We start from the raw sequence: 26,998 nt of genomic DNA, 5'->3' as shown, positions 1-26,998 counted from the left end.
GCTATTAAATAGGCTTGTGAATTTGAGATGTCTAAAATTCATACGTCTCTCCTTGCATGTGACTTCTCATTAGTCTTTGATAGCTTCTTTGGGTAGGTGGTGGGGGGTTTTTGTATAGTATTAATTCAGTTGTTTAAAGGTAAATTACTTCCTGATGAGAATAATAGCTTTCCTACGTCACATATCAAGTTACTCATAGGATTATACCACAGGTTTTTCTGGTTCTTAAGTTTTGTTTACACAGGAAGTTTCTTCATCCTTCAGTGTTTGAACCACAAGATTTTCGAGTTTTGTAGAGGCTTTCATAGGTAATAAACCAAGATCTTTTCTTTTGGGAAGCATATGCATATGCATCTCTTTGAGGAGAGGGAAAAAACCCCACCATCATGTGCTGTGGAAGTATATATGGAATAAACATGTAGCTGTTGGTTGCCAGCATTCTCATAGTTTTCTTAAGAGAACAGCCACATGCTGGTTTGTTTGTTTGTTTGTTTTTTGTAGATTTTCCTGGAGTAGTAAAATTTGGATACAAAATTATGGTTAGGGGAAATGTGATGAAAATTTTTCTACAACTTTTGAGGTTAAAAAATAAACAAATGACTCTATTGTTTGTTTATTTCTACAAAACTAATACATATAAGGATAAAGTTGATATAAGTAGATCTGTTGATTTATGTTGAACTGTCAAATATTAAGGAAATTGGGAAGTTGTGAGTTGATATCATGCCACAGTTGCATTTGATATTGTTAGTAGTTAAAGATATTTGTATTCAAACTTAATGCGAGCAGCAATTATGTTGGAAGTCTAAGCAAAAATTGGACTGCAGACTGTCTGTCATTATGTGCCCCTAAAGGAGGTAGGAACATGCCCTCCTGGAGTAGGACTGTTTAGGAATTAGGACTAGTGGAACTTGCTCTCATAGTGTAGGGTGTACCTGGAAATCTTTATGTGTATCTAGTACTACAGTTATGTGCTATGTGCATTTTTTTTCTCCCTTCATTATTGGCATTTTGAATTTTGTTATGAAACCTTTCCAAATCATTTTAAGGCAGATCACATTTGTCTTTTCAAGTGGATGGGCATCTTTTATGCAAATAGGTAAAGGGAAGAAATGTAATAAGATAATATTTTACAGATGAAGGGAATGAGACAGAGATTCAGCCACAACAGAACAGTCAGCTAATATGGAAACAAGGACGACAGCTGCTAAGACAGTAAGTGTTGAAAAAAGGACTCAAATACCAAATGCAAAGCAAGAGTCTGCTAATGAAATGTGATGGTGATAGTATTTGGATTTTTTTTTTTCAGTTGTATTTTACTGAAAGAAAAGTTAGTGTGTGTGATGAAGTTCATTGAGCTTTTGCACTACTTTTCCTTGGGTTTTGAAAAATTTTAGTTCATAACTTCAGATGAGAAGCCTTGTCAAGTCAAAAAACTCCTGATCTCACTTACTTGTCTTTCACTGATTATAATCAAACAATCTGCTTGGGAGAACAGTGGGTCATAACACTTTGCAATTAAAAAACAAAAGACACAAGTAGTTCTGCTAAGAGCTGTGTAAAATAAAACCAGCTAGGATTGGGAAGGGAAACTTTTATTTTGGCTTGCTTAAGTTGCAGAAAAGACTAACATCCAGAAGGTTGGACTAGATGTTTTCTAATTCTCTGCTCATCTCAATGAAACAAATGTTTTTAATCTAACTTAATTTTTGAATTGTGACCATAATAACTAAATTAATTGCCAAGATATTTGGTGTGTTACAGAGGATTGAGAGGGGACTGAGACAGTAAGGACGATCTGGAACTTATATTAAAAGACCTTTTTCCAAGGAATTGTACAAAAGTTAATTTTGTTGGATGGCTTGTACAGGCTTCTCTTTTGCAAGAGCTCAAATCTTTGCATGCGTGTTGAATAAATGTAAATAAAGTCATCTTGACTTGGATCAGTGATTTTGAAGACAAGTCATTCCTTCTCAGTGCAGTTCATAAAAGAGTGACACTGCTGAATACAGAGTGCATATTACTGACAGACTCTGTTTTGCATAGGTGACTTGTTTGATTTTTCTATAGCCAACAACCAGTATTTCTCTCCTAATGTGGTTATGTGAATGATATTGTTAAATAATTGGAGGAGAATTTCTTGCAGGAAAGGTACATGTCCCTGATTCGTAACAGCTGTGACTGTAAAATAGCATTTCCTTTCTTTAGAGTTGTCTAGAATATTGACAGTTTAATCAGTTACTCCATGTTCTATAGGGAAGGACACAAACCAATTCTTACTTTCTCTTTTTTAAATTGTTATTTCCCTCTTATTTCTCTCAAGGGCAACATGGCATATTGATGAAAGAGCCAACTTTAAACCTACAGAGCCAATTTAGACTGTGAGGTTTTCATACAAGGATTTTTGCTGTTCAGTCTTTGTGGAAGACAAATTAATATTGCAGATCCATTGCAGAATAAAGGAAAGGCAAGACAAAGATTTTATCAAGCCTAGTCCGTCTTAAATAATAACTCTTAATAATAGCCACAGCTATAGAATTTGGGTTTTATTCCCTCTCTTCTAGGCTTCTATAATGTTTACATAAGGAATATATCTGGTACTTCTTATATCTAGTTTCCATGTGTCAAAGAATAAAATGACCATGGTTATGCATGCAACTGTGGTGATTTTTATAAAGCAGTTGTAAATATTTTAATTGAAAGTGCTTTTCCATCCATTTTAGTAAATGAATGAATAACGTATTGTATAACCTCTGACTGCTAGGCTCTCTGATTTTTTTTTCTCAGTGACTGTAGAGGCTGGTACTGCAAGAGGCGATCCCTCTGCAGCTGGTACAGGATGATTTACAAGCATGTTTCACTAGCTCAGCACCGTAGTTTGCTAAGTGAAGGGATTGAGAATGAGTTTAGGGAGAAGTTTCCATTTAATATTTTGTGGAAGTGATATAAGCAAAGAACATTAGCATGAGTTCTCTTCCTTCAGGTATCTGCAAGAAGTGGGCTACACTGACACGATACTGGATGTGAAATCAAAACGAGTGCGAGCTTTGTTGGGCCTCTCAAGTGATGCTTCAGAGAAGGAAAACAGAAATCAAGAGCCAATGGTAAATGGCACAGAGGGCCAGATTAAAGAAAACGCAATGATTGGGTAAGCATCAAGCTGACTGTTATCTTTCTGCATAAATGCACTTAGTGGTGTTGAACAAAGTTTTTGTTTACTGAGAAGATTTCAGGATTCTTTCCTAGTTCGAGATTAGAGCAATTCTAACTAATTTTATTATATTAAGCAATAAGTATGGAAGTTATTCTCTAGATTCACATCTTATAAGCACCGTAATTTATTTTTCAGTTGGATGGCAGCACTAAGTCAAATCGAGCCTCTTTTGAGACATAATTGCTAAGTGTTTACAAGTCAGCGTTGTTTCAAGTTAATGGTTTGTTTATATTGCTGGATACTTTACTGTGTAGGTTACAGGCTTTGCTCTTCTGATCTGCACTGACTATGACACAATAATCTATATAAGAAAAGGATTTTTTTGGCTGAATCTGAAAAACAAAGTCATTCATTACATTCTCAGTCCTGTAAGGTTTTGATTTTCTACTAATGAATAGACATACGTAAATGTGACTGAAATATAAGGTATTAATTTTTGCGTTTTAATATTTTTAATACTATGGAAAGTCAGTCAAAGACAGTAAAAGCTTGTTCTTACTTTTTCTCTTAAGTAATGTTGAAACTTAAGAGGCTTTTTTCCATTTTCTTCTCTTTTCCATGCAAAGTTAAAAAAGAAAAAAAAAAGTAAGTTAAACTTAGCTATAAAGGCTTCAGGAAAACAATCTGTTTGTTCTTGTTTAAGATATTGCAAAACTGGAAAAATAATGAAAATTATGCAGAATTGTAGGAACAATAGATGAGGTAGCTGTTTTCAGTAGTAGCACAGCTTCCCTCAGAAATTCTCACTCTTTTCTCCTTTTCTATACTCATGGGTCAAAGTTCAAGGCCTTTATTTTCTAAGGTCTAATACTTTGTATGATACATCCCGTTTTCTAAAAACCATTTGTAAGATATTCATTTGTACCATCCTGATAGCTGCAGCAACTTCATGCCAACAAGTTATATAAGGGCAGAAGTTCATTGTTATGTAATTAAATGTAATGCTGTGAGATAGAAAATTTGAATGTGTGAGAAAGCCTGCAAGCTGCTAAAATATATTATGTTGCTACATAGTTGACATGTCATTTATGTACAGCAGCTTTGTTTTGAAGAACAAGGAATGCTTGATAGCTTGCAGTAACGGTTTTGGTTTGATTTCTGGTGAAGTATATAAATGAAGCTTCTCCTCTTACACTTCAAAATTTATTTATGTGTATTTACCCAGTTTTGAAGAAGGTGGATATATGTATAAGGTAGTTACTTGATGGATGAAATGCTGGGACAGTGGTTTTGATACAGCACTTCTGGATACATTTGCATTTCTTTCCCATCTGCTTGGTTTTGGGATAGATCTGACATTAGGTTTAACACGCTGTAGGTTTGCCCCGTGGCTGAGGACATTCATTGGTGGAGAAAAATGAGTTCCCTTCCATTGTGGCTGTGCAAGCTTGTTAGCTGCAAGGCTGGTGACTTTGAAAAACTGTTCTTATCTTGCTCATGATGCATGAGATGGCAGACTGCATTATAGAGCTTAGGGAAGTGTTTTGATAACCTAATGAACAAGAAGGGACTCCAGGGCTTTTACAGGGGAAAAATTTTCCAGGGTTCTTGGTCAACATGGTCATGTCAGTCTTCATGGGTGATTTTGAATTTCTGATGTCCACTGAGATCTCCCTCACTGGAAGGAAAAAGTCAGGATTTTACTAGAATTCCGTGATCAATCTAAGTACAGGACTACCTCTCAATGCTGTGATTCTTCTGGGGGCACTTTCAGACCACCTCTTTCAATTTTTCTTTCAGGAAGCATTTTGTGGCTTGCTTCCTGGCAGAGACTGCCTGTTCTTTAACAGCTATTTCATCTTGTACTACGTCACTGTTTCTGTGACATGTGGCACTGTTCACCTCCTTCCAAATGCATCATTACTTGCCTCTGAGATTTCAAAGTGCAGCTTTGTGGTGGATGCAAAATCAGAAATAAGCTCATATTTAGCTGTTGTCTGCCTCATGTAATGCCAGCATTACTTCAGGTTATCTAGAACAACTTCTCTTTGAGAAGTATAGCATTGAATAGATGACTAAGATCTAAGGCACGTGGATGTTGCTCCTGAACTCAACTCAAATTTTTAGAGAGTGTTTGAAAACCTAATTCAACGCTTTCCTACCTGGTTGGCAGAACTAGGAAAAATTTAGGTAACTTAGCTAAATTCTGGCTTACAGTTGAAGAAGGTGCATCCTTTGAAGCAATGTCACCAGTGCTAGGCTGCTTACTGTGAGGGCAGAAGGACTGGCAGTTCCTTAAGCAGCCTCTTGTTATTCCTTGTGTGCATGTAAAGTGAAAAGCGGATTTGGGCTACAGCAAGCTTTTACAGTTGGAAGGAGTGCCGTGAACAAGTGTCTGCAGTTTGGTAGTGGTAGAACAGGAAAGTTATGGTGAGAAATTGGAAGAAAAGAAACTGAACAAAACCTTAGTGCAATTCCAGGAAGTTTAAGGACATATGTGAGTGTTTGCCAGGACCATGAGACATTGGGACAGTTGCAAACTAAAATGCAGACTGAAGACTTTCTGTTACTGTATCGGTACAGTGAAACTCTCTCCTACGGAGAAAACTTTGCTATCACCAGAGAAGCCTGTGAACTGCTCAAGCCAATGCAGTTTGGCAGATTTTCTGATTCAAAGCATTTAATGAACATTGATATCAAATATCTGCTAGCAAGTCTGAGGACACTGGTCAGCCTGAAGATGTTTTAGGTATATTTGAAGAGCAGAGCATTGGGCAAAAAGTAATGCATGAAAATGAATGAAGTCTAACAAGGAATACACCTCTGTGAAAGTGAGAAAAGACAGCGTGTTTGATACGTTTGGTCTTGGAAGAACTGCTGAAATCTGTGCATTTTAAGTCTGAGTTTTAGGAAACTGTTGAGATGGAATGAAAAATGCGAGAAGCGGAGTGCAGGACTGGAGTAAAGAGAAATCTTGTGGATGAGAAACGATGAAGACAAATCAATAGGAGTTTGGAAAGAATGTGGGTGAATGTGATGAAGATAATGTACAATAGAGGGGAAAATGGTACAGTGAAAAACAGAAGGAATGTGTATTTAATGATGCATTTCCAGAATAGGAAAATGGAAGGCGCACTAGCTTTTCATTCCCTTAAAGATTTCTTCATATAGCAGTGTAAATTGCAGAAAGAACAGATTGGCTCAACTGCCTTCTGTACAACTGAACATTCATGTGATAAATTCTAAGGAAAGGAAAGAGATGGTATTTGATGCTTTTAAGCTGCCATATGGTTATCTCTTTGAGAGGAGAGAGGGAGTAATGGAAATAGGAAACAAAACTTCCTTTATGTTTTCATTATTTTTTTGGTAGTCAACCAATACTTTCTTAGTGAAATGAAAGAGGTAGAGAACAAAATAAATTAGTATTGCAAAAATTTCCAGGGAAAGAGTGGAAGAGCTGATCTACTTGTCAACACGGTCTGAATTTAGCACAGTTTTTGTGTAAGTGTATTAATCTGTGCATAGTGCTTGTTGCTGCTACTCGGCCTCCCTCAGAAATATCTCTGTGACTTGCTCTGACTGTACTTCTAAGCACAGTGGAAACCCACGCTTTTCTTATTTTTAATTTTTTTTTAATGCCTTTGATTGTTTTAAAGATAATTCCTGGCATTTTTCCTCTGACCTCAGGGATGTGTGAAGTACTTCACGGTGGGTAGGGAGGATGTCTTTCCTCTATTCAGCTTACTACAGCTTTTATGGATTTTTGAGTTGTTTGTTACACCAGAACTTGCCTATTACCTGAGTTACATCTTGTTGTCTGTCCTTTATACCTATTTCTACAGCCGAGGTTTGGACACTCAATGCTGGGGATACCAACTTTAAATTGAGCCTTTTCATGGGAAAGGCTGGTGAGAACGTTTGGAGTGATCATTGTGAAGTTGATGCTGTTTGCTTTGGTGTGTAGAAGCATATGATGGTTAATGTAGTGCAAATACTTTATACAATAATATTTATTTGCAGCAGAGAATATGTAACTTGAATTCTGCTATGCTCTAGTTATTTTAGAAAATTGCTGTCTGGTCCCTCGTACCTCTCAGCTTAGTTTTGTATATCCTAAATGATTGCAGTTACATCAGAGAAGTTCCCCTTCCTTTGGTACGGTGATGAACAAACTACTATTGTTTTAAACCAAATCAGTTTCTCTTCATCCCTAGGTGAAGTAGCCTCAGATTTTGTGTTATTAGCTGCTACATGTGTGGCCAGACTTGTATTCTTACATTGCCTATTTATTTGCTGATGTACAGATCCTCTTGAAAACTTTAGCACTCAAGAAAGACATCATGTGGATTTTGAATGCACCCTGCAAGATTTTGAATCCGTAAATGAAATGTTAATATGATAACGTGAGCTAGATATAGTCCTGTTTTCACTTATTTCATGGAATTTAAAAGGGAATCAGTTTTCAGTTTCTTCAATCAGCTCACTTGCATTACAAAAGATAAGTACCACTTGGCATGACTGGACTCAAAAACAGATACTAAAATAATAACCTCGTAATAATGGTTTAAATTCCTAACACTTGCAGTGAGAGGAATGGGTGCTTTCCCCCAACAAACTGAAACAGAAATGAAAGCTGCCTGCAAATGTCTTGTAACTTGTAGCCTTGAAAACATGAATGTATAAAGTATCTTTAGTTCACTTATTACCTCATTTTCAGTAGCTTTATCTTACTGAGTGAAACCTAAACAGTCAAATTAGTTTACCTTCATCAAGGTGTGTATTTGACTACCATTTGGTATGAGTGGAAGCAAATATAATGAAGGAATAGAACTGGAAAGGAATGAGGATATACCAAACGTGTATACATATGCATATATATGATTGTCTATATATGAAAACAGTATAGACTAGTTCTTGCTAAGGGTTTGATCATTAGAACTATAAATAGCCAATAGAAGCTTTTTAAAGAAAAATGGTCCTGAGTGATGTATCAGTCTCTCTCTGAAACTGATCTGCTGCCTTTTCTTTTCCTATTGAACTGCAAAGCGCTTCCACTGCCTATACTTTATATAAAAGGCATCAAACCCTCAGCATTTGAGAGCAAATCCAGAGACCTTTTCAAAAATTAAACATTTTGAAAACTTTATCTTTCTGATATACAACAAATCGTTCCAACCAACACATCAGTGAATGAACATCTTTGTATACCAGAAGACCTTAATAACTCTTTTGCATCCCTAAATCCTATTAACACTAGCCCAGGTAATGAAAATGCTGCATACTGGCTGATGAATGTTGTTTGTTGACTAGCTTATAAAATGGTTTATTTGGGAAAATATCTCTGAATTTTTAAACCTCAGGTAGTACCTGCCATGAAAAAGATTTCCAAAATAGTATGCAAGTGTATGTTGCATTTCAAAAAGGAAAAACCACCAGTAAAGGGAATAAAGCAAATAGATTTTTGATTTTTTTTTTCTTTTCACCTTTTTCTTGTTTCTCCATGCCTTCATCTGCAGTGACCTAACAGGCATTTCAAAGGTACCTGATTTAGGCCAGATCTGGACACTTTCAACAGATGCACTAAAGCAGAAAAAACAAAGTAGATAAATTGGGGTTTTATTGTGAAAAAATAAGTCCAAATGGACCACACTTTTAATTGGCCCAGTTCTATGGCTCAAGAGTTTAAGAGATGCTTCTTGGAAATGTCACATAAGACTCGCAGTACAGAAAGAATGGGGAGAAAGAGACAGAAGTGGTGCAGTTGGAGAGAGAAGCAAAGGGAGGGGAGGTGAATGGAGAAATAACTTATAAAAGTACCTCAAATATTAAGATTATTTTTATTCTTTATAAAGCTTGTTTGATATATTATAGTTATCTGACTAGATTTGGCAAGAGAAGTGGCCCTTGCTTTTTAAATGTCATTCCTTTGCGATTCCAATTTATATCCAAACCATTTTGTAAGTGCTGCTTCCCAGTTGTAATATATATTGCACTAGTTCTTGCATTGTTTGGTGTGAATTCATAGATTTCAAAGGTTGTCACAGACTGTTTAACCTGGCCTGTGTTCATTGTGTATAAATTTTGATGATTGTAAGTGTTCTGTAGTTTTATAATCTATTTTGATATTTTCTGTGCTGCCTTATGAAAGATTTTACACAGTGTTGAACATCTAATGAGCTGTTTTTAAAGACAGTCTTCATTGAATTTGCATGCATTTATTTAATAAGTACAGTTTGATAGAATTTAACTAGCCACATTGAAAAGGCTGTTTTAAAACGTGATAACTAAATTCTGTGGGGAGTTAATAAAACTAATGACGACTATGCAGTAGCTATTTTGATAGTAGTAGGAAACTGAACCAAAGAAAATGGCTCAAGAAAGAGTATGAACAGCTTTGAATGCTGGGTCACAACAGGTTCTTTCTGGTACAAGCTCCCAGAAACATTTCTCAGCCTAAGCTGAACTTGTATTTATTTAACTTTATTGTGGTATTTCTTCCTGCTTCTGAATTTATCAATAAAATCCTGGTTTTATTAAAGATAACTTGTGTATATTTTGGATAAAATAAACAAACAAAAAGGGCCTCTGCTTTTTCCTTTGAGGTTGTGAGTAGGACTGAGGCAGTTAAATGGCCTTGTGGTCGGGCAGTTCATGGGAGAAGTTTATGAGTCTCTCCCTGGACATGACCCCAGACTTTCCAGAGTTATTATCAACAAAGGAGAAGGTAATGACAGAAATATAGATTGTGTTAGTTACAAAGAAAGTGCATGCCTATAATGTGACTTTAGTCTAAGTTAAACTTGACTTTGCAATGTGAAATGCTCTGCATCATGCTGGGAGCAGGAAAGGTATCATCAGTGTCCTGTTTTAGTTTCCACAAAACAACTTCACCTTGCCTGTAAGTTATAGCTTCTGCATTTCACTCACTAAGAAACAGGATTTCTGTTAAGATCATGAATATTAAAGGTTGAGAGCAAATACATTCAGTCTGAATGATCCATTTTGTAAAGCTGGTAATATTTCAATGTCAGAACCAACTGGGTTTTTACACAAAATACTTGTCTTGAGACTCGTCACTGTTGGCAAGAAAATGAAGAGTTGCTGTTTATGGCCTGCAGAGCCCCGGTGAAAGCCAGGCTTGCTTTATTTAAATATGTGGAATATCCACTAATCATATTTTTTAGATTTCATGGGAAGGTATTATTATTTTTAAAGAGGCCAAGGGGTCAACACAAATCTGAGTAATTGAACAGCCTGTAAACACAAATTTGGATCAGATTTTCACAGCCATCACAGCTGTGCAGAATTCTGTCACTTCTCCTGAGGAGGAAAATATTCATGTGATTTCAATTTTATGTTGCTTTAAGGGACACAAGTTACCATCCCATTTATAACAATAATTTTGTGTTTTAAACAGGAAGACATTTCTTATCTTTGGGAATCAGAAGTTCCCTGTTTCAAGAGTGATATTCACAAAATCTGTGCACTGCCCATCTGTTGTAGTAAGGTGGAAAACCCAGCAGCATTCGTGTAGCTATAGTTACCTTCTGGCAGTACTTATTGTTATGCTCATGAGAAGCAGTTAGTCCTGTTGTACCTTACTGTGTGCAGGCAGGAGTAGCAGCGTAATCTCTCTGCCCCAAAGAGTTTCCTGTCTACTTGGATAAGGCTATTGGAAATGAGGATGTAATGGACAGTTATAACAGTATCTGATAGATGATGTGATGCTGGTTAAATGATTTTTGTTGGGTTCGTTGGTTAGGAAGTGCTGAATCAACTGGGATGAGACCTTCAAGATAAGAAGACGAAGTTAGGTGCTGGAGAGAAAAGCTGCAAGAGTGCTGTTGCAGAGTACGACTGAGGAAGGAGCAGTGGGAAAGATTCAGGACAAGGAGCTGAGGAGCACGGGATTGAGGGGGCCCTGCCACAGTCTGGCTGCTCTATGCTCTCTGCTTTGGCAGGTTCTGTAGCTTCTCCTGGTGTCTGGGGGTTCTGGTTTATTCTTCCCCAGCTGTTTTTCTTTAGACAGTATGGCTGGGGAGGAAGGAAAAAGCCACACGTAAGTTCTTGCAATTTGAAAATTATATTCTCCCTTAAATATGTTGTGATACAGTCCAGAAAAGAGGAATTGTCCTTTCTGAGATCTTCTTAGGGTTTTTGGTCTCTTTATTTGCAAGGTCCCTGAACCTTGCTGTGGTCTTGCCTGACTCGTGCTTGTAATACCACTGTTTGTATCAGTCCCTACTTTTGGAGCTTTCTTCTATTGTTTTCACCCATCGATTTTTTTAAAAAATACTCTAAGCTACAAAACCGCTGGAAATGTCAAATTGTGTTTCTTTTTCTAAAATGGGATTTAAAGTTATTTATTTTACTACCTTATCTCTGAATATATTTTTGACCCTTCTGCATTTTATGTTGCTTTGTGAATGACCCCCTAAGAGAAACAAACTAACCAGATGGAAAATTAATGAAACAAGTAAGATTGAAATTGCCATCAAAGTACATAGCATAAATTAGCTAAAGCCAGACAGTTTTCTTCAATACATTTTATGTTATTCCTAAGTGTTCATGCCGACGGTATTATCCAAAATGCATTACCTTCATATGCTGCTAAAGGATGAAAAACAGCTCCAATTATTACATTACTTTTGATTTGACTGCTCAAGTTTATTGGGGTACAGTATAGCAAATCAGCCTGTCTGTCAGCTTAAAACTTTTTTCTTGTAGAACCTTTGAATAGTTCAAATATTCTATCACTTCTGTTTTCTTTTTTTTTTTTTTTTTGTTCTTAAGAATTCTTTCTTGGAAATAGTGTCGTAGCCCAAGTAATCTTCTGTGGTGCTATGCTGACTGTACATTTTTGTACTGTGCAGGAGTTTTGAAATACATGATAAATAAACTACCATGTTTCCCAGTGCTTGAGATTTACCCCTGTTTCCCGTGTAAGTGCAGGTATATGATTATGTGTATATATCCTGCCCACTGAAATGTGTAGTGGGTAATAGGATAGTTGAAATCAGAGCAGTTAATTAAAAAAAGATATAACCTCTTTTGGTAGTCACTTAGAACTTCAGTGTGAGAGAGCCAGGTTTAAGAGCAAATGGGTACAGAGCCAAGTCTGGTATGAATTACTGCAAATGCCTGGACCTGTAGAAGGATATCTGTTTTGTAATAGTAAGTTCTGTTAATTAAAATTTTATATTCCATGTTTGGTATTAGTTCATACATTTCTGTTTACTGCAGTATGTCTGAGAATTGCTATTATAGATCATCAGCCATAGTGTTTTTACATGGCAGAGTTTTACCTGGCAAAATACAGAGGAAAAAAAAACAGAAATAGTTGTGGTTGGATGATTTAGTCCAATAAAAGTAGACACAGACTCTCAGAATTTGCTGAAAGTCAAGAAGTCAAATGAAGCACATTACAAGTTTTGTCTTATCAAGATTTTGCTGTTGGAAACAGCAAGGCAACTGTACTGTAGGATTTCTATGAAAATGTACATTATTACTACAGATTCACAAGGTGTTACAGTCTGCCAAAGTAGTCGTTACTTAAGGAAAAATAAAAATATTACAGAGTGTTTTCAGGTTTGTCATGGAAGTGAGGGTCACAATACTTCAGGAAGCAGGGCAGATGGGAAACACATTTAAGGTTGTTCTTATCTAAGCTAGGATCTGAAAAAGTGGAAGGAATATTCTCAGAAAAACCAGTGACCATGAAAACATACTGTACATCATGGTATATCATGCTGCTGTGTATGCAGAATTTCTAAAGGCAAGTGAAATCTCTATTGGTATTTTTGGGCCATAAAGGTGAGTAAATGAAAAAAAAGTAGGGTAGGAAATTGTCTTAATGAAATGCAGATATATTGGGACTATGAAGAAACCACTCCTGCTAATTGTTGTCATGTAAGCATAAAGCTGCTTGAGCAGAGACTGTGCAAAGAAGGAAGTGTGCTGCTTATCATGCATTATTACACATCAAAGCTTTTGCCTTTGGATGCTTCCTGTAATAGACCTTTGGAAAGTGTTACGATGAAACACTGGAGTAAGTGGGTGATGGACGGATGATCTGGTGTTTACACTGCAGGGAGTTTACAAGGCCTTACTGTGTAGGCCTGTTAGTTGATGAAACCTTTTGAAAGGGTTAGCAGAAGCAGGGCACTTGCTGGTAGTATGGGTGACTGCACAGGACAATTTAGAGCTACAATTCTGAAAAGAGAGAGGGGGAGACTTCTGCTGTTTCAGTGGTTGCGAGAATCAACATGACGTGCATTTAGTGATGAACTGTGAAAAACTGACTACTGATTAGAGGTAAGAAAACAGTAAAACTTGTCTTCACTGCTGTAAAGCCATCTAAAGAATGTACCAGGTTTTACTGGAAGTAATTGTAACAATTCAAAGTGAATAAATTTTGCTCACCACTGTATCTTTCAGGGCTTGATGGAGAAGTGCATCTTCTGCATAGAAAACACAGATCCTGATGATAATTTTAGGATTGCTTTATTTTTACTTTTTTCAGGCTTTTAATAATTGTTACAATCCTGTTTCTTGGATTCTTCCTCTTCAGTTGTTAATATAACAACCCTTACACTTCCTGTTCTGAGGCACTGTCTAAATTTCTGCCAGCACAGTCATAATTTTACCCAATCTCCATCCATTTCCTTATTTGTTTAATGTAAATATAAATATTATTTAGTCATCAATTGTATTTTCCCATTATATTCTTTTATAGTGGCATATTTATCATCTCTTAAAAGCTAATGAATGATAGACCTAGAGTTTGGTGTTTCCCAGCAAGATGAGGAACATCAGCTAGCAGGAGCAAAGTTTTTCTGTACCCTGATGTACATGTGAGAACCCAGCTTGGTAGTTGTGACTCATGTCCTTGTTGCTGAGGCTTTCAGTAATGGCATAGCAGTATTGCTGTTGCTTTGGGCACGTGTCAGATGAATGTTGCTTTAAAATGCTTTACAAATAAAAAACTGAAGTGTCTGTCCTGGTAATGGTAGCCATATGAAGAATAATTGTTGGTTGTAATAAATAGTTTTGTTGGTTCTAATAATACAGTTTATGTCTATTGTTTAGTCCTTTAGCCACAAGAATTTTTACCTATTAACAGTCTGTTTTTATTTGTAAGCTTATTTTAGTCTTATGTGTTGTTGGACATAATAATACAGAACAGCTTGGTAATTGCAAAAGTGACTTTATTGTGATTTCTTTTGTCTCATGATGGTGGTTGTTGTTGTTGTTTAGGAAACCTGAATTGACTGACTCTGCCTCTCTGCTAGAGACCTTCAAGTTTCTTGAAAATGCAGCTGCAGACTTTAGTGATGAAGAAGATGAAGAAGATATTGAAGGAAGAGAGAAAACAATCATTGATACTGCAACAGTGAGTGGAAAAAATAATTGAAAAAGTTACGAAGAACAGAAAAAGTGAGATTAATGAGGTGCCTATAAGCAAAGTATATGACTGTGTATGTACACATGCAGATCATTAATGCATCTTTATGATGTTCTGTCCAAGCATGTGTGCATAAGAGGAGTTATATATGCATTTCTAAGTTTGTGCATACAGGTTATGCTTTGCCATCTTTATTGCTCTAAGTTAGATTAAATTTTTCTAAAATTGTCTCTTTACTATTCCATACTAGCTAGTATTTTTGATAGATACTGGACACAATTTTTAAGGAATCAGATGTCCTTTTTTTACAGTTCTTGGCTTAGTTTGAAGGTATTGTTCGTAGTGTTGCATGTCAAAAATGATTCTTGAATATTTATTCAAAAATACTGATACTTAAAATGATTCGCAAAAATTAGTCTTAGAGTACAGAAGTGAAATACACTTATCTTTATAGCTTGTGGAAGGAAGAAGTGTAGCTGGAAAAACTCTAATGTAGTTAATAAACTTTTTTGTTCGTTTATTCAGTCAAATGCCTTAACCTCCCTTGTGATCTATACTTTGCTATATGATTTGTTCATATGATCACATAGATAGATACATGCAATCATTATTCTTCTTTAAAATTAACATTTATTTCCTGAACTGTGTTTCTTAACAACTGAAGCAGATAAGAGATGATGGATGTGATTGTTCTATGGTCAGTTTTAAGAATTAACACTAAAAAAGCAATTAGTTTTATGGCATTTTTAAAGGGAATCTTTTTAAATTTTTCTGTCATTCATGGACTGTGGGCTAATGTCTGAGACTCTTCTGTTAAGTCCTGTATAATACAGTATATTCACTAAGCCTGCTGAAGAAATGAAGCTTGAAGTTTGGAATTGCTTCAGGTTTAGAAATTGGTTCACTGTATTTAGTGGAAACAGTTAGTCATCCTCATGAGCTGTGGGATGTTGGACTATGTATTGAAGTCTTTTCAGGTGGACCTTTAGCAAGGTTCCAAGTCAAAACATTCTGATTAATGCAATTTTCTATTTCTGTAGAAGTAAAATTTTTGCTATGGTTTTCATGTACCATGGCATCAGCTTACCAGTTGGTCAAATAACTGCAAAGAATCTAGTTTATTTTGATTATTGAGGGAAAAGAAAATTTTTTGTGGAAAACTTAAAGTGAAATTCTTCATTAAAACATGTATTTTTTTCTTTTACCAGAATTTGCTTTTGAATCTGAGAGGGAAATGCAGTTTAAACATGAAAAGCAACATGTTTAAATAGCAATAACATCTGAGAAAGCATTCAGAATGGAATAATTTACTAAGTCTAAGAAAATTATCTCTTTTCAGGTGTGGGGTTTGGGGTTTGTTTATTTGTTTCCTGGAGTTTTTTCTTGGTCTGCGTAGAGATTGATTTCAGTATTGAAAGTTAGGCTATTTTCAGAGAAGCAAAGTGAGTTTTTGGTTTTGCTGAAGTCTTTTCTAGGTCATTCTTGGGGTTTTTGTTTGTGGGTTTTGTGTGGTTTTAAAAAATGTTTTAAGAGAAAGTTTGTACATTCTAGTTTAAAAAAAAAAAAGATAGTAGTCTAGATCAGTGTAGGTTCATTATCCACATGATTGATTATTGATGGTCACAGGAAGAAAGAGCTACACACAAGTTTCATTTTCACTTAGAAGTTTGAACAAAGTATACTCTGCATACTATTCCAGATTTGCTTATTAATGTGTACTTTTCTACTTCCTCTTCAACTTCCTGTTTGGATTTTGCATAGAGGACAAGACAGTACTGCTTGGATTAAAAGTGTGTTTGTAACTTAATTCAGCTTTTTTTTTCTGTCCTTTCTGAACCTTCAGATTGTAAGGAAAAGAGTGCTGTCTGACAGCAGTGAAGACAGAGATACAGAAGAAGCTTTGAAAGAGTTTGACTTTTTGGTTACCTCAGATGATGGTGATGGGGAATCGAGAAGTTCGGGAGATGGAACAGACTGGGGTAAGGAAATTTGATGGATCATACCAGGAGAAAAAAAAAATGTGCTAAGAACATATTGTGACTGATGAGTTCATTGAATGAGATCTCTGTCAAGATCACAGCATCTTTTGATTATTTCTACAGTAAATAATTGGCAGATTGAAGCCCTCTTGATATGATATTCTCATTTTTTCTGTACACTGCTTTAATGTAAAGATTCATGACCTCAGGTCATTCTTCCTTTTCTTTAATTCTAAGGCAGATAGAATTTAAATTTTATGAGTGGTATTTCAGTCTGTTTTTTCAGTGACCCATGCACACAAACGGCTCTGATAAGGCTGTATTTTACAGTTATGTTATGGAAGTTACTTTATCATCTTTGCTTTGTCCCACTTTGATGCAGAGAGTAATGTGAGTCTTATTGTGGGTGTGTACTCTTACTGTGGGTTAGTAATTTAGTTAATATGAACTCTTCAGTTGCTCCAACTTTCTTTTATAAATTAGCAGAATAATATATCTTGAAGTCCACTAGTCATAGAGAGACATTTCACAAACTGCTCTCTGTCCTTTGAGGTTCATGTCCTGTGACCCAGATTGCCACCATCCACTTTACCTTGACATAATGATTCTGCCTAAACTCTTGGTATAGAGAAGGGGAGAAAGAAGAGAACTGGTTAAATATCTTGATGAGAAGTTGTTTCCTGCTCAAGCTGCTCTGTAAAGTCTTAAGGATAAATGGACACAGAGGGAGTTATTGAAGATGATGGGAAATAATTGAGCTTTACAAATGGAACTGCAACTTTGACAGACCAATAGGCCATGGTAGCTATGGCTCTCACATGAGCTATCAGCTCCAAGATGCTGTATTTCACTGAAGCCATGTCCAGCTCCTGGTGGGACTCCACGTTACTCTTCAGTGTGGTATAGTCTCTGCTTAAGAGGATGTCATAGTATCATTAGATACAGCAGTCAGTATTCTATTTACCAAACAAATTTAGAAATACTGCTCTTTAAAAAAGAAAAAGAATTTTGATACTTCTATTTAATACTAAAATTTTATCCATTTATGCTTGGTCAGTGTAGCTATTGCTTGTGTCACCAAAAAGTCAGTATGCCGACAGGAGCTTTTTGATCTCAAATTCACAGTTCTGGTTTATTTTTGCTTTCATTGATAACAGCTGAGTACAAGTGAGCAGAAGTCTAACATAAATAGTAAATTGTAATGAAAAATAGTAGTTTCATTTCTAGAAATGTGAAAGGGTTTTTTTTGAGTTGGAGGTGTTCATGTTTTTCAATTACTAGTTTCACAACCTGTGTCTTTTTTAGTAACTGTATATAAGACTAAGCCTCTTCAAGAACTGCCATTATAAATCACTTAGGTTAATTTAAGTGAAACTGTTAAGTGTAGTACAGTAGAGTGATGTTGTGTTGTGAGGGACAGCAGCAAACAGAGGACATTCTTTCTGCATTTTGGATTCTAAGTATTACTGCTCAGTTACAGTAATCTGTTGAACCCATTTGGCTTGAAAGATCCTCAGATGTTTTCTGGTAATTTTTAAATTATAAAGCACTTGAATAGGATTAGTTCAGGATCCACTTCTGAAGCTGAGCAGTATCTGTGGGACATGCGGGAAGCATGCTGGGACAGTCTGTAAAAAATTAATATATTGGGTATTTTCCTGGCAGCAACACAGTCTAATAAAAATCTATTTAAACCTTTTTTTTTTGCTGGAGGAGAGAAAAAAGTCTTGTCTAGCCAGGGAGGAAAAGCATGATTAAAACTTCTAACCTAACCCCAGAAAGAATAGATACTTGTTTCTCAGAAGTATGATTTTTTCATATCTTTTTTGAATTCGTTATGCAGTTTTTTCTCATTAATGGTAATTGAGGCATATGCATTAAGAGGACATGACTTAGCCCATAGACAATCTACTTTAGAGTCTCTCTTCAGCTTACTAATACTTATTTTCATAGCTTTTCTTAAAAGACTTAAGCTGCTAAACTTTGTGTCTTGAGTTAATCTGTCACTCCATGAGTATAGGATCATGATTGAAGGGTTCAAAGGAGTGAGAGAGCACCTTAAAAAGTATCTTCTCGCTCTATGATCCAAGTCTGAGCAGAGTCAGGCTCTGTTTTCTCAGCATCTGTACATTAGGTAGTTAGAGGCCACATTAAGATGCCTTTTTTTGGCATCACTGAATGCTCACAGTGATCTCAGCCCCTCGTTGAAGCGCATCTGCTCCAGCTGCCTGAACCATCTTAGTGGTTCCCTTAGACTTGCTACACTACACCAGTAGTAGGTACTTAGCACTCTACCTAAAAGGTTTTTCAGTATTAAAAATATTGTACTGGATACAGTACTCAAAAGTGGGGTCTCAAAAGTGCCCAACACAGGGGAACAGTCACTTCCCTCACCTGCTTGGTTACATTCTTGTTAATACAGCCCAGGACATTGTTGGTTGCCTTTGCTGCAAGAATATTGTTCCTGAGTCCTGTTGAATTTGATGTTGATGGAGAATCCCTAGGTCTTTCATTTTTAACAAGTCAGTCACATTAATAACCCATGTGTGATTTTTATCTCCAGTCCAGTCATAGTGGCTCCTTCAGATTGTGATTGATAGTGTTGTGCTTCCTCTACAGACATTTAAGTTCTGCAACTTAGTCTGAGGATATGTTTATTATTGTTCATATTTTGAAAGGTCTAGAATAGCTTATCAATGTAGAAAGCAAACTTGGTCTGAAAGGAATTAATCTTTAAATAATAAGGTTGAGATTTTAATGAGAAAACAAAACAAAAAGATAATGCATTTCAAAAATTTTGGAGCTGTAATGCTCACGAAAATAAATTTATATGACGAAAAGCTGTATTACCTCCCCTCCTCTCGCAAATTATTTTTCTAAGCTGCCTCAGGACAGCCTCCATATATGGAAAAATTACTTGGGGGATTTGAACTCACATAACATGTTTTCTTCAAAATCTCCAAATACTGTACAATTGGAAGGATACTTCTTTTCTGTATCATGTCACAGAGGAAGCAATTTGAGGGAGATGTTTAGAAAAAAAAAAAACAAACCCCAAAACAAAAAAGAGGGGATTTCTTTTCATTAGGCATGCTGAAATGTTTTGGACTTTTCTCCCAAAGATTAGTACCTCAGGCCTTCACCTTTTTGTGAAATTTCATGGCTTTAGTCCTCTAAGGGTTTATTTAAACCATGATGACATGAATATTGTGTTCCATAATGATTTAAATGTGCTACTGCTTTGTGTAAATAACAATGTAGCAGAAAGACAGTAAAATGAGAATTTGAAATGCAGTAACACAACATCTGAGTTGTAAAGTTATGTTGACAAGTAACATAGCTGTTTCTTCTAGATATAATAATTCTTCCCCTGGAGGAAAGAAAATGCTGAAAAATATGTCCTGATTTATTGTAAAGTAAATGTCACTTACATTTATGGACAGCTATGTGCTTGGTTATAGGAATTAAGCACGTGAAATTTCATCTCAATTATTTATTAAGAAAATTCTGAGCAAACAGAAGTGGAATGTGAGTAGCAGTTTTACAGCTTTCACAGGCTTGGTGCTATTTCTGTCTGTTTAAAATAAAAGACAAATGCCATTGACAGCAGCTGTTGCCTCCTTCAGTGGAGATCACTTGGTGACATTATTGAAAAAGGATGTTTCATTTGTTTCACTTTGTTTAGAAAAGGAAGACCAGTGTCTCATGCCTGAAGCCTGGAATGTCGACCAGGGAGTTATAACCAAACTCAAGGAACAATACAAAAAGGAGCGCAAGGGGAAAAAGGGGGTGAAGAGTAAGTGGAAAACATTGCACCTTAAAATCATAAATCTCACATCTTTCACACCCTTAATTCTATCTCTCTTTCAATGTTTTCCTAAAATTACTTACTCTTTTACTTTGCTGCTCCTGACTGCTTTCCTGTTCACCAGTTCTCAGGGGTTGAAATTAATGACAGACAATCAAGTTACCTGATAAATAGTTGGATTAGATATAACTTCTTCCAACCAAGTGTTGGGTTAGTTAAAAATTCTCGCTTCGAGAATGTTTTGTACTTTTGTTATTCAGATATTTAAATTGTAAAAGGCATTGTTTTAATACTTCACACTTTAATATAGAAGACTTCAGAACCCTTTCTTAGCTGGAAACATGCCAGTTTCACAGGAAGAGTTAAAGTCTGATGTATAAATAAACAAAGAAAGAAACCAAACTGGAAACTCTCTTGAGTATCCTATTAGATGACAGTGGGAGAAAACAGGTTAATTTCTACCCCTGTTTATACTTGACATTCACAACATGAAAGTCATGCTGTCATCATAATTTGTTATGCAGGGCTCGAAATAGGAAGCAACTATGACCATCAGTTTATTTGTAAATTACAGGATTTATTTATTGACTTTCATACATCTGGGACTAGCCTTTAAAAAAGTTGGGTATTGTTATCAAAAAAACCTGTGAACAGTATCTGAAATACAGTTTCTAGCCCTGTATTTATTTTTTTTTTTTGTTACATTTCCTGAAATACAGATATGTTTTGTAAAATCAATGGGTTTTGATAGGTAAGCTGTAAAACTTTTTGAACTCAGATGGAGAGTTTAAAATGAAACACTGTATCCATGTGTGTGTTTCAAATACCTGGCCATATCGAGAATTCATGTGTGAAAGATGTATATTAATAATATTGCATGTAGCCTGGTAAGAAATTTCAGGGATGTTTCTCCCTTTGTGGGAAGATGCTTATGAATACCAAGGAAATTGTCACTTCCAACGAGATGAACATAATGATGCAAATATGTCAGACCCTCGCATCCCTGAGGCTGACTTGTTTTGTTACTTTTTGTATTGATACTCCCATTAGCTGCTGCTCAGCAGTTGGTTGTGTGGCTGAAATTATGTTACCAAATACAAAAACTAAGCTTCTCTTTTTTTTTTCAAATTAAGAAAAAAGGTAAATAATTACCATGCTTTAAATTTCTCAAGTGATATTTTTGTCATCTTTGAAAGAATTTAATTTACTGGAAGTTAATTACAAGTCTGACAAGAAGCTGAGCTGGCTAACTAAAGTGTTCATGTTTAAACATGAACTTAAAATTCATTCTAAATTTCTTTATTCTTAAGATAGACAGGACATGCCAGTATATGATTACAGTGAAAGTGATTTTTGTAACTTGTCTGTTATTTTTTAAATATACAGACATGTTACGTAGTTCAGGGTAAACAGCTGTAGGGTTAGTTTAGCAGAAATTATTTAATCCAAGTGTTGAAATTCTATTCTTGAACAGCTGTTGTCTTTTTATTTTTATTATAAAACTCAATTGTTAATATAGACATAGACATTATTGGAATATCTTTTATATCTTTATATTTAAAATAATGAAGTAAAGGCAGCACTTGGACATCCAGTGCTCCTTCATGAAGATAACTACTGCTCAGTACCTTTTTGATTGATTTGATTGGTTTGATCTTGGGAGACAAAGTGGTTTACTGTAGCAGTGAAATTAAGCATCTTTCCATGGACAAACCATCATTAGAGAGGCATCAGTGCAGAAAAATCGGGAAGGATCAGAGCCTGTTTTCAGCTGTTCATGATATTGCACATAGTGAAGAAGAACGTGAGGGAGGCTGTCTGGAGAAAAAAAGAAGGGACTAAATAACATTAAATTTTACAAAGTTTGTTTTGATGACTTTAATTTCATCATATATGGTGCTTAGCCACTGAAATGCTACCAAGTAAAATACTGTTTTTATAAAGCAGATATTATAGTAAAACAATCTTGCAAAATCCTTTGTAGTGTTTTTCTGGATTGAGTAATATTTTGGTGACAGACAAGTTAAATACAATTTAGTTTATTGTCAGTCATTATGGTTAGGGTGGACAAAGTAGAGTTTGCAACTACATTAGTAAACTCACGATTTTGCAAGGCTGTAGTAAACATTCCTGTGAAGTAATAAGAGAATACAATCATAGAATGGTTTTATGAGAGAATACATATATTAGAGTACACTACTGTGTTAAAACTGCTTAAAAATAGCTGTATTATTTGCTGGTCTAGGAAAAAACATAATGGACTATGGGTAAGACATTTTCCCATTCTTAATTAAACTTACAACAGGAAAAACTACCGAAGATATGTTTCAGCCTCAATCCTATATAAAACAGTCAAAACAGGGATGTGGGAAAATGATGGAGCAAAGCACAGGTAAGTGTCAAGAAGGGCATGGGTCTTCACCATATGTAGCTTCAGGAAGTAGGCCAGTGAATCCAGTTGCATTTGTATTTTAATATAACTTTTTGGATTATATAGTTCACGATACCACACTACTGCACAAATAAATTTAAATTACAATGTTGTCATAAGAATATGCTGCACAAAGTACCTGATGCACAAATTCTAAACTATTCATGGATGTCAGCTATTGTTTTGGCAAAGTAAATATTCTCATAATCTAAAGTGTGACTCAGTTGGCAGAATTCTTCAGCATCCCATACAAGTAGCACTATAAGTTCATACATATGGGGAAAATTGTGCATTCACAATTCTCAGTTGCTTCTATCACTTTCTTCTCGAAATTCATTTCATGCTGGATGATTAGTTACTGCTGAAATAAGTGCTCATTAGTTTCTCTGTGGTAATGTCATAATGCAAGGTAGGATCCATTGTTGCATGTGCTGCTGTAGCATATCTGATATAAGTAGTGTCATCGTGAACTATGCCTAAACCCTTTAATTTTTTGTTTTTTTCTGGTTAGGGCCCAACAGGTCAAAGCTGCAAGATATGCTTGCAAACTTGAGAGATGTTGATGATCTCCCTTCATTACAGCCATCTGTTGCACCTTCTTCTAGGCCCAGTAGCTCGAGGCTCATTGAACATGAGATAAACAGGACGGATGAAGGTAAATATTGAAAAAAAGTGCATATCCCTTTGTAGAGGGTGGATGTTTGTAGTTACTTCTTAAAGATTATCCTCTAAGACTTTCCAAGCACTTTACAAGTTCTGATTCAGTATTGCAAGTTCTGTCTAAGTGTGATAAATGACATTCCCATTCCTCCATTATGGTCACTATTAGTAAGGTCAAGACACCTACCTAAGTTCAAGTCTTGGCTGAATACCTTTGAGCATGATGGAAAAAACATAATTTGGCGCTTAGTGGCTTTGTAGTATGATGATCCTAAATCACTTGCTTTTGTTTCTGCTCAAGCCTGGCAGACAAGTGTAGACCGTAAACTCTGAGGACATAAGAGCATCTTTTTTTCTTCCCATTAACATAATTTTTATGTATGTATGTATGTATACATACACGCATGCAGGCGTGTCCTTCTTTTCCAGTTGCAAAGATAGAGGCTCTGCAGGTAAACACAGATGCCTTACTATAGCTTTTAAAAGCATGTGGTGATTGTGTAGTGAATCATACAGAACAACTTGCAGCTTGCCAGTGTATTACTTTCCATAAAGTGTTCCCAAAATTAAAAAAATTCTCATGGGGCTAGTCCAAGGGAAGGCCACTCACACATCTTTGTAATGAGGCACTACTGTTATGTCTGAAAAATGCTAAATTATGTATTTGATTCAATATTTGAATTGCTGTAATAGAGAGCATAATAACATATAGTTTATGAGGCTACATGATTTTTTCAAAGACAGCAGTAGCTAAAGGGAGCCTGCAAGAGAGACAAACAGGGACTTCTTACATGGGGACGTAGTGACAGTACAAGTGAGAATGGTTTCAGACTGAAAAGAGGGCAGGTGTTGATTAGATATTAGGAAGGAATTCTTTGCTGTGAGGGTGGTGAGACACCGAACAGGTTGTCCAGAGAAGCTGTGGATGTCCCATCCCTGGAAGTGTTCAGTGCCATGCTGGATGGTGCTTTGAACAATCCCATCTAGTGGAAGGTGTTCCTGCCCATGGCAGGGGTTTGGAACATGATGATCTTTAAGGTCCTTTCCAACCCAAACCGTTCCATGATTCTGTGATATCATGTGCTCTATTAAAATGGTAAATACGTGTTTTGAAAAATGTGCAAAAACATGAGTTCCTCTTAGCAGTCTTTCAGTAAGTGTGAAAAAGTAGATCAGCTGAGTTATAATTAAGATGCATTAAAAGCCCTGGTGTGTGGAATAGTTACCAAAGATCTCAGTAGTTCTGCTTCCTTCATGCTCAGTGATTTTCTTTATGAAAGAAGGGGGTAACTTAGCAACGCTTTGAGAAGGGGAAGAATTTTTCGTTGAGTGTTTCCTTTCCAACTTTTCTCACATCTACAGAGAGCTATGTTAGCAGAGCTCTTATTTTCATGTCTTTTCAGTAATGTGTTTTTTTAATTCAAGAGACTCAAATGGACTCTCACAAAAAAAGACAGCTGATTGTTACCATTCTGAGTTTGGCATTACTATTAGCTGTGTATATCTTTATAAAGCTGAGACACATTTGGGCACACATTTTTTTATTCTAGTAAATTTTCAAATTTGATGTCCTGTATGTATTGTGTGTTGAGTGAAATATTGCATTGTGAGTTCGAAAGACTGGAAAAGAGACCAGTAGTGTAGACTTTATGGGGGAGAAGGGAAGAGATGTTTGTGATGAAAAGGTAACAACTAGGAGACCTAATCAAACAGCAGTGCTTGAAGGGCTTTTATTTGGGCTGCTCCCACCAGCTATTCTTATTTATATTTTTGTTGCTTCTTCAGCACCTATTTGCATATTTTGTAGCTGAGTTGGGGAAGGTGTTTTCTGTGTTACTTGTGCATTATTTATGGGTGAATCGTAGCACACCCTGCCTGCCTGTGGCTGGTTGCATTTACTGTGTGGAGCTGCACACACCTCAAGTGTAGGTGTGTTCACAGGGTGCTGTTTGTTGGTAAGTGCAGTGATTATCTTTAGAATAGCTATTTTTCTATGCATCTCTGTGTATTTTTTCCCCTCTATACTTGAGAGATATGTAGCATTCTGAAAGTGGAAAATGTGCTTTTATTATACAGTGTAGTATAAACCCATGTTTCAGGATTTGTTTTGTTTTGTTTTGTTTTCTTGCAGTGGAAGCTTTAACATTCCCTCCATCCTCAGGGAAATCTTTCATTATGGGAACAGATGAAGCCCTTGAAAATGAACTGGGTCTTGGAGAACTGGCAGGCCTTACTGTAGCAAATGAGGCAGATTCGCTGACTTATGATGTAAGTGATTATTAATGGTAACTCAATGTCCTTCTGTCTTGTTGAAGGCAGATGCAAGTTACTTGTGTGTAGACTCAGAAGAAAACATTTTCCAGTTAAAATTATGCTGCCAGAGCATGTCACAAATTTTTACTTGACGAAGCTGTTCTTCCCATACACAGCAGCGTTCAAGCTCCCTGCAAGCCCCTCTCCTCTCATTTCCCTACCATGTCATGCAAATAGTTGAAAGTAAATTAGTTATTGATAGTGGTACAGCTGGGTACGTGTAACCACAGTGAGTGAGCAAACTTAGGAGTATCATGGCCAGCAGATTGAGGGGTGTTTCTATCCCTTTTACATGGGCTGTATGCAGTTTTGGGCCACTCCACTTCAAGAGGGTTTTAGAGAAATTGAGGAGAGTTCAGTAGCTTGTGACTGATGAGTAGATGTTAAGGGAGATAGTCTTGTTCAGCTGTTAGGAGGCTGAAGAGTGCTCAAACAGCAGCCTGCAGACATTGAAAGGGTGCTTACAAGGATGACAGAGCCAAGCTTCTCCATAGTGCCAGGCATTAAAGCAAGAGAAAACAACAGCAAACTACGTCTTGGGAGTTTCAGGTAATACACTGGGGGAGAGAGTTATGTAGTAGGTGATATTGAAACAACTTGCTTAGAGACACAGTGGAATCCCTCTCCTGAGAGATATTCAACACTTGGCTGGGGGAGAGCTGTGGTTTACATTACCTGGTGTGGGCAGTAGTTTCATTTCAAATGGGAGACTGGACCAGAAATCTTAGGAGAGTTTTGTGGCCAGCACTTCTGTGGCTGTGTATGTAGCCTGCAGCTTATTTTTCTTGCACTGTTTGTGAAAAAATATTTCTTAAAATTGCATCTTTTTAGTTGTATGCAATTTTTTTTCTGTATTTCTGATTTCTTGGGAAAGGATACTTCAGCTATTAATTTAATTATCTGCTCTTGTGTGATCTGTCAGCTTCAGATTAATCTTGCTATTGCGTTGCCCAGCTGTATCAAGGTTGAGGGATTTCAGAGATAATTTTTAATGCTATGTTGGGGAAGAATCCTACCCTTTAGTAAATCTGACTTAAATAGTCATTATCTGGGATTTTACTATCACAAATGAAGTCTGAGACTTTAGAAATAAGATGCAGGTCCTTACTTTGAAGTTCTACCCCTGTATGTACTTGTAAAGCAATGAAGTACATATTTAATAAAAGCTTACACATTTTGAGAATGCCACTGCAGAGATGTGCTCTACCACTATACTAAGTTTCTGAATATGTGATATGTTATGAATCAT

General features: G+C 36.2%; 1 protein-coding gene across 3 annotated transcripts in view; it reads left to right on the top strand.

Moving 5' to 3' along the window:
- STRN (striatin) overlaps positions 1-26,998 on the top strand; it is a 62,645-nt gene that overhangs the window by 22,375 nt on the left and 13,272 nt on the right. For 2 of the 3 annotated variants that reach the window (XM_082276648.1, XM_082276647.1), the window contains exons 4-10: positions 1,137-1,215; positions 2,984-3,148; positions 14,411-14,546; positions 16,402-16,537; positions 20,223-20,333; positions 23,288-23,431; positions 25,568-25,704. In XM_082276648.1, coding sequence (XP_082132774.1) covers positions 1,137-1,215; positions 2,984-3,148; positions 14,411-14,546; positions 16,402-16,537; positions 20,223-20,333; positions 23,288-23,431; positions 25,568-25,704 — 908 coding nt within the window. The remainder of the gene's footprint in view (positions 1-1,136; positions 1,216-2,983; positions 3,149-14,410; positions 14,547-16,401; positions 16,538-20,222; positions 20,334-23,287; positions 23,432-25,567; positions 25,705-26,998) is intronic. The other variant, XM_082276649.1, reaches the window with a different exon arrangement.

This window comes from Coloeus monedula (assembly GCF_965178545.1).
Source record: "Coloeus monedula genome assembly, chromosome: 2".
Taxonomy (NCBI): domain Eukaryota; kingdom Metazoa; phylum Chordata; class Aves; order Passeriformes; family Corvidae; genus Coloeus; species Coloeus monedula.
Note: the sequence above shows the minus strand (reverse complement) of the source record. Positions and strands in the feature narration are given on the sequence as shown.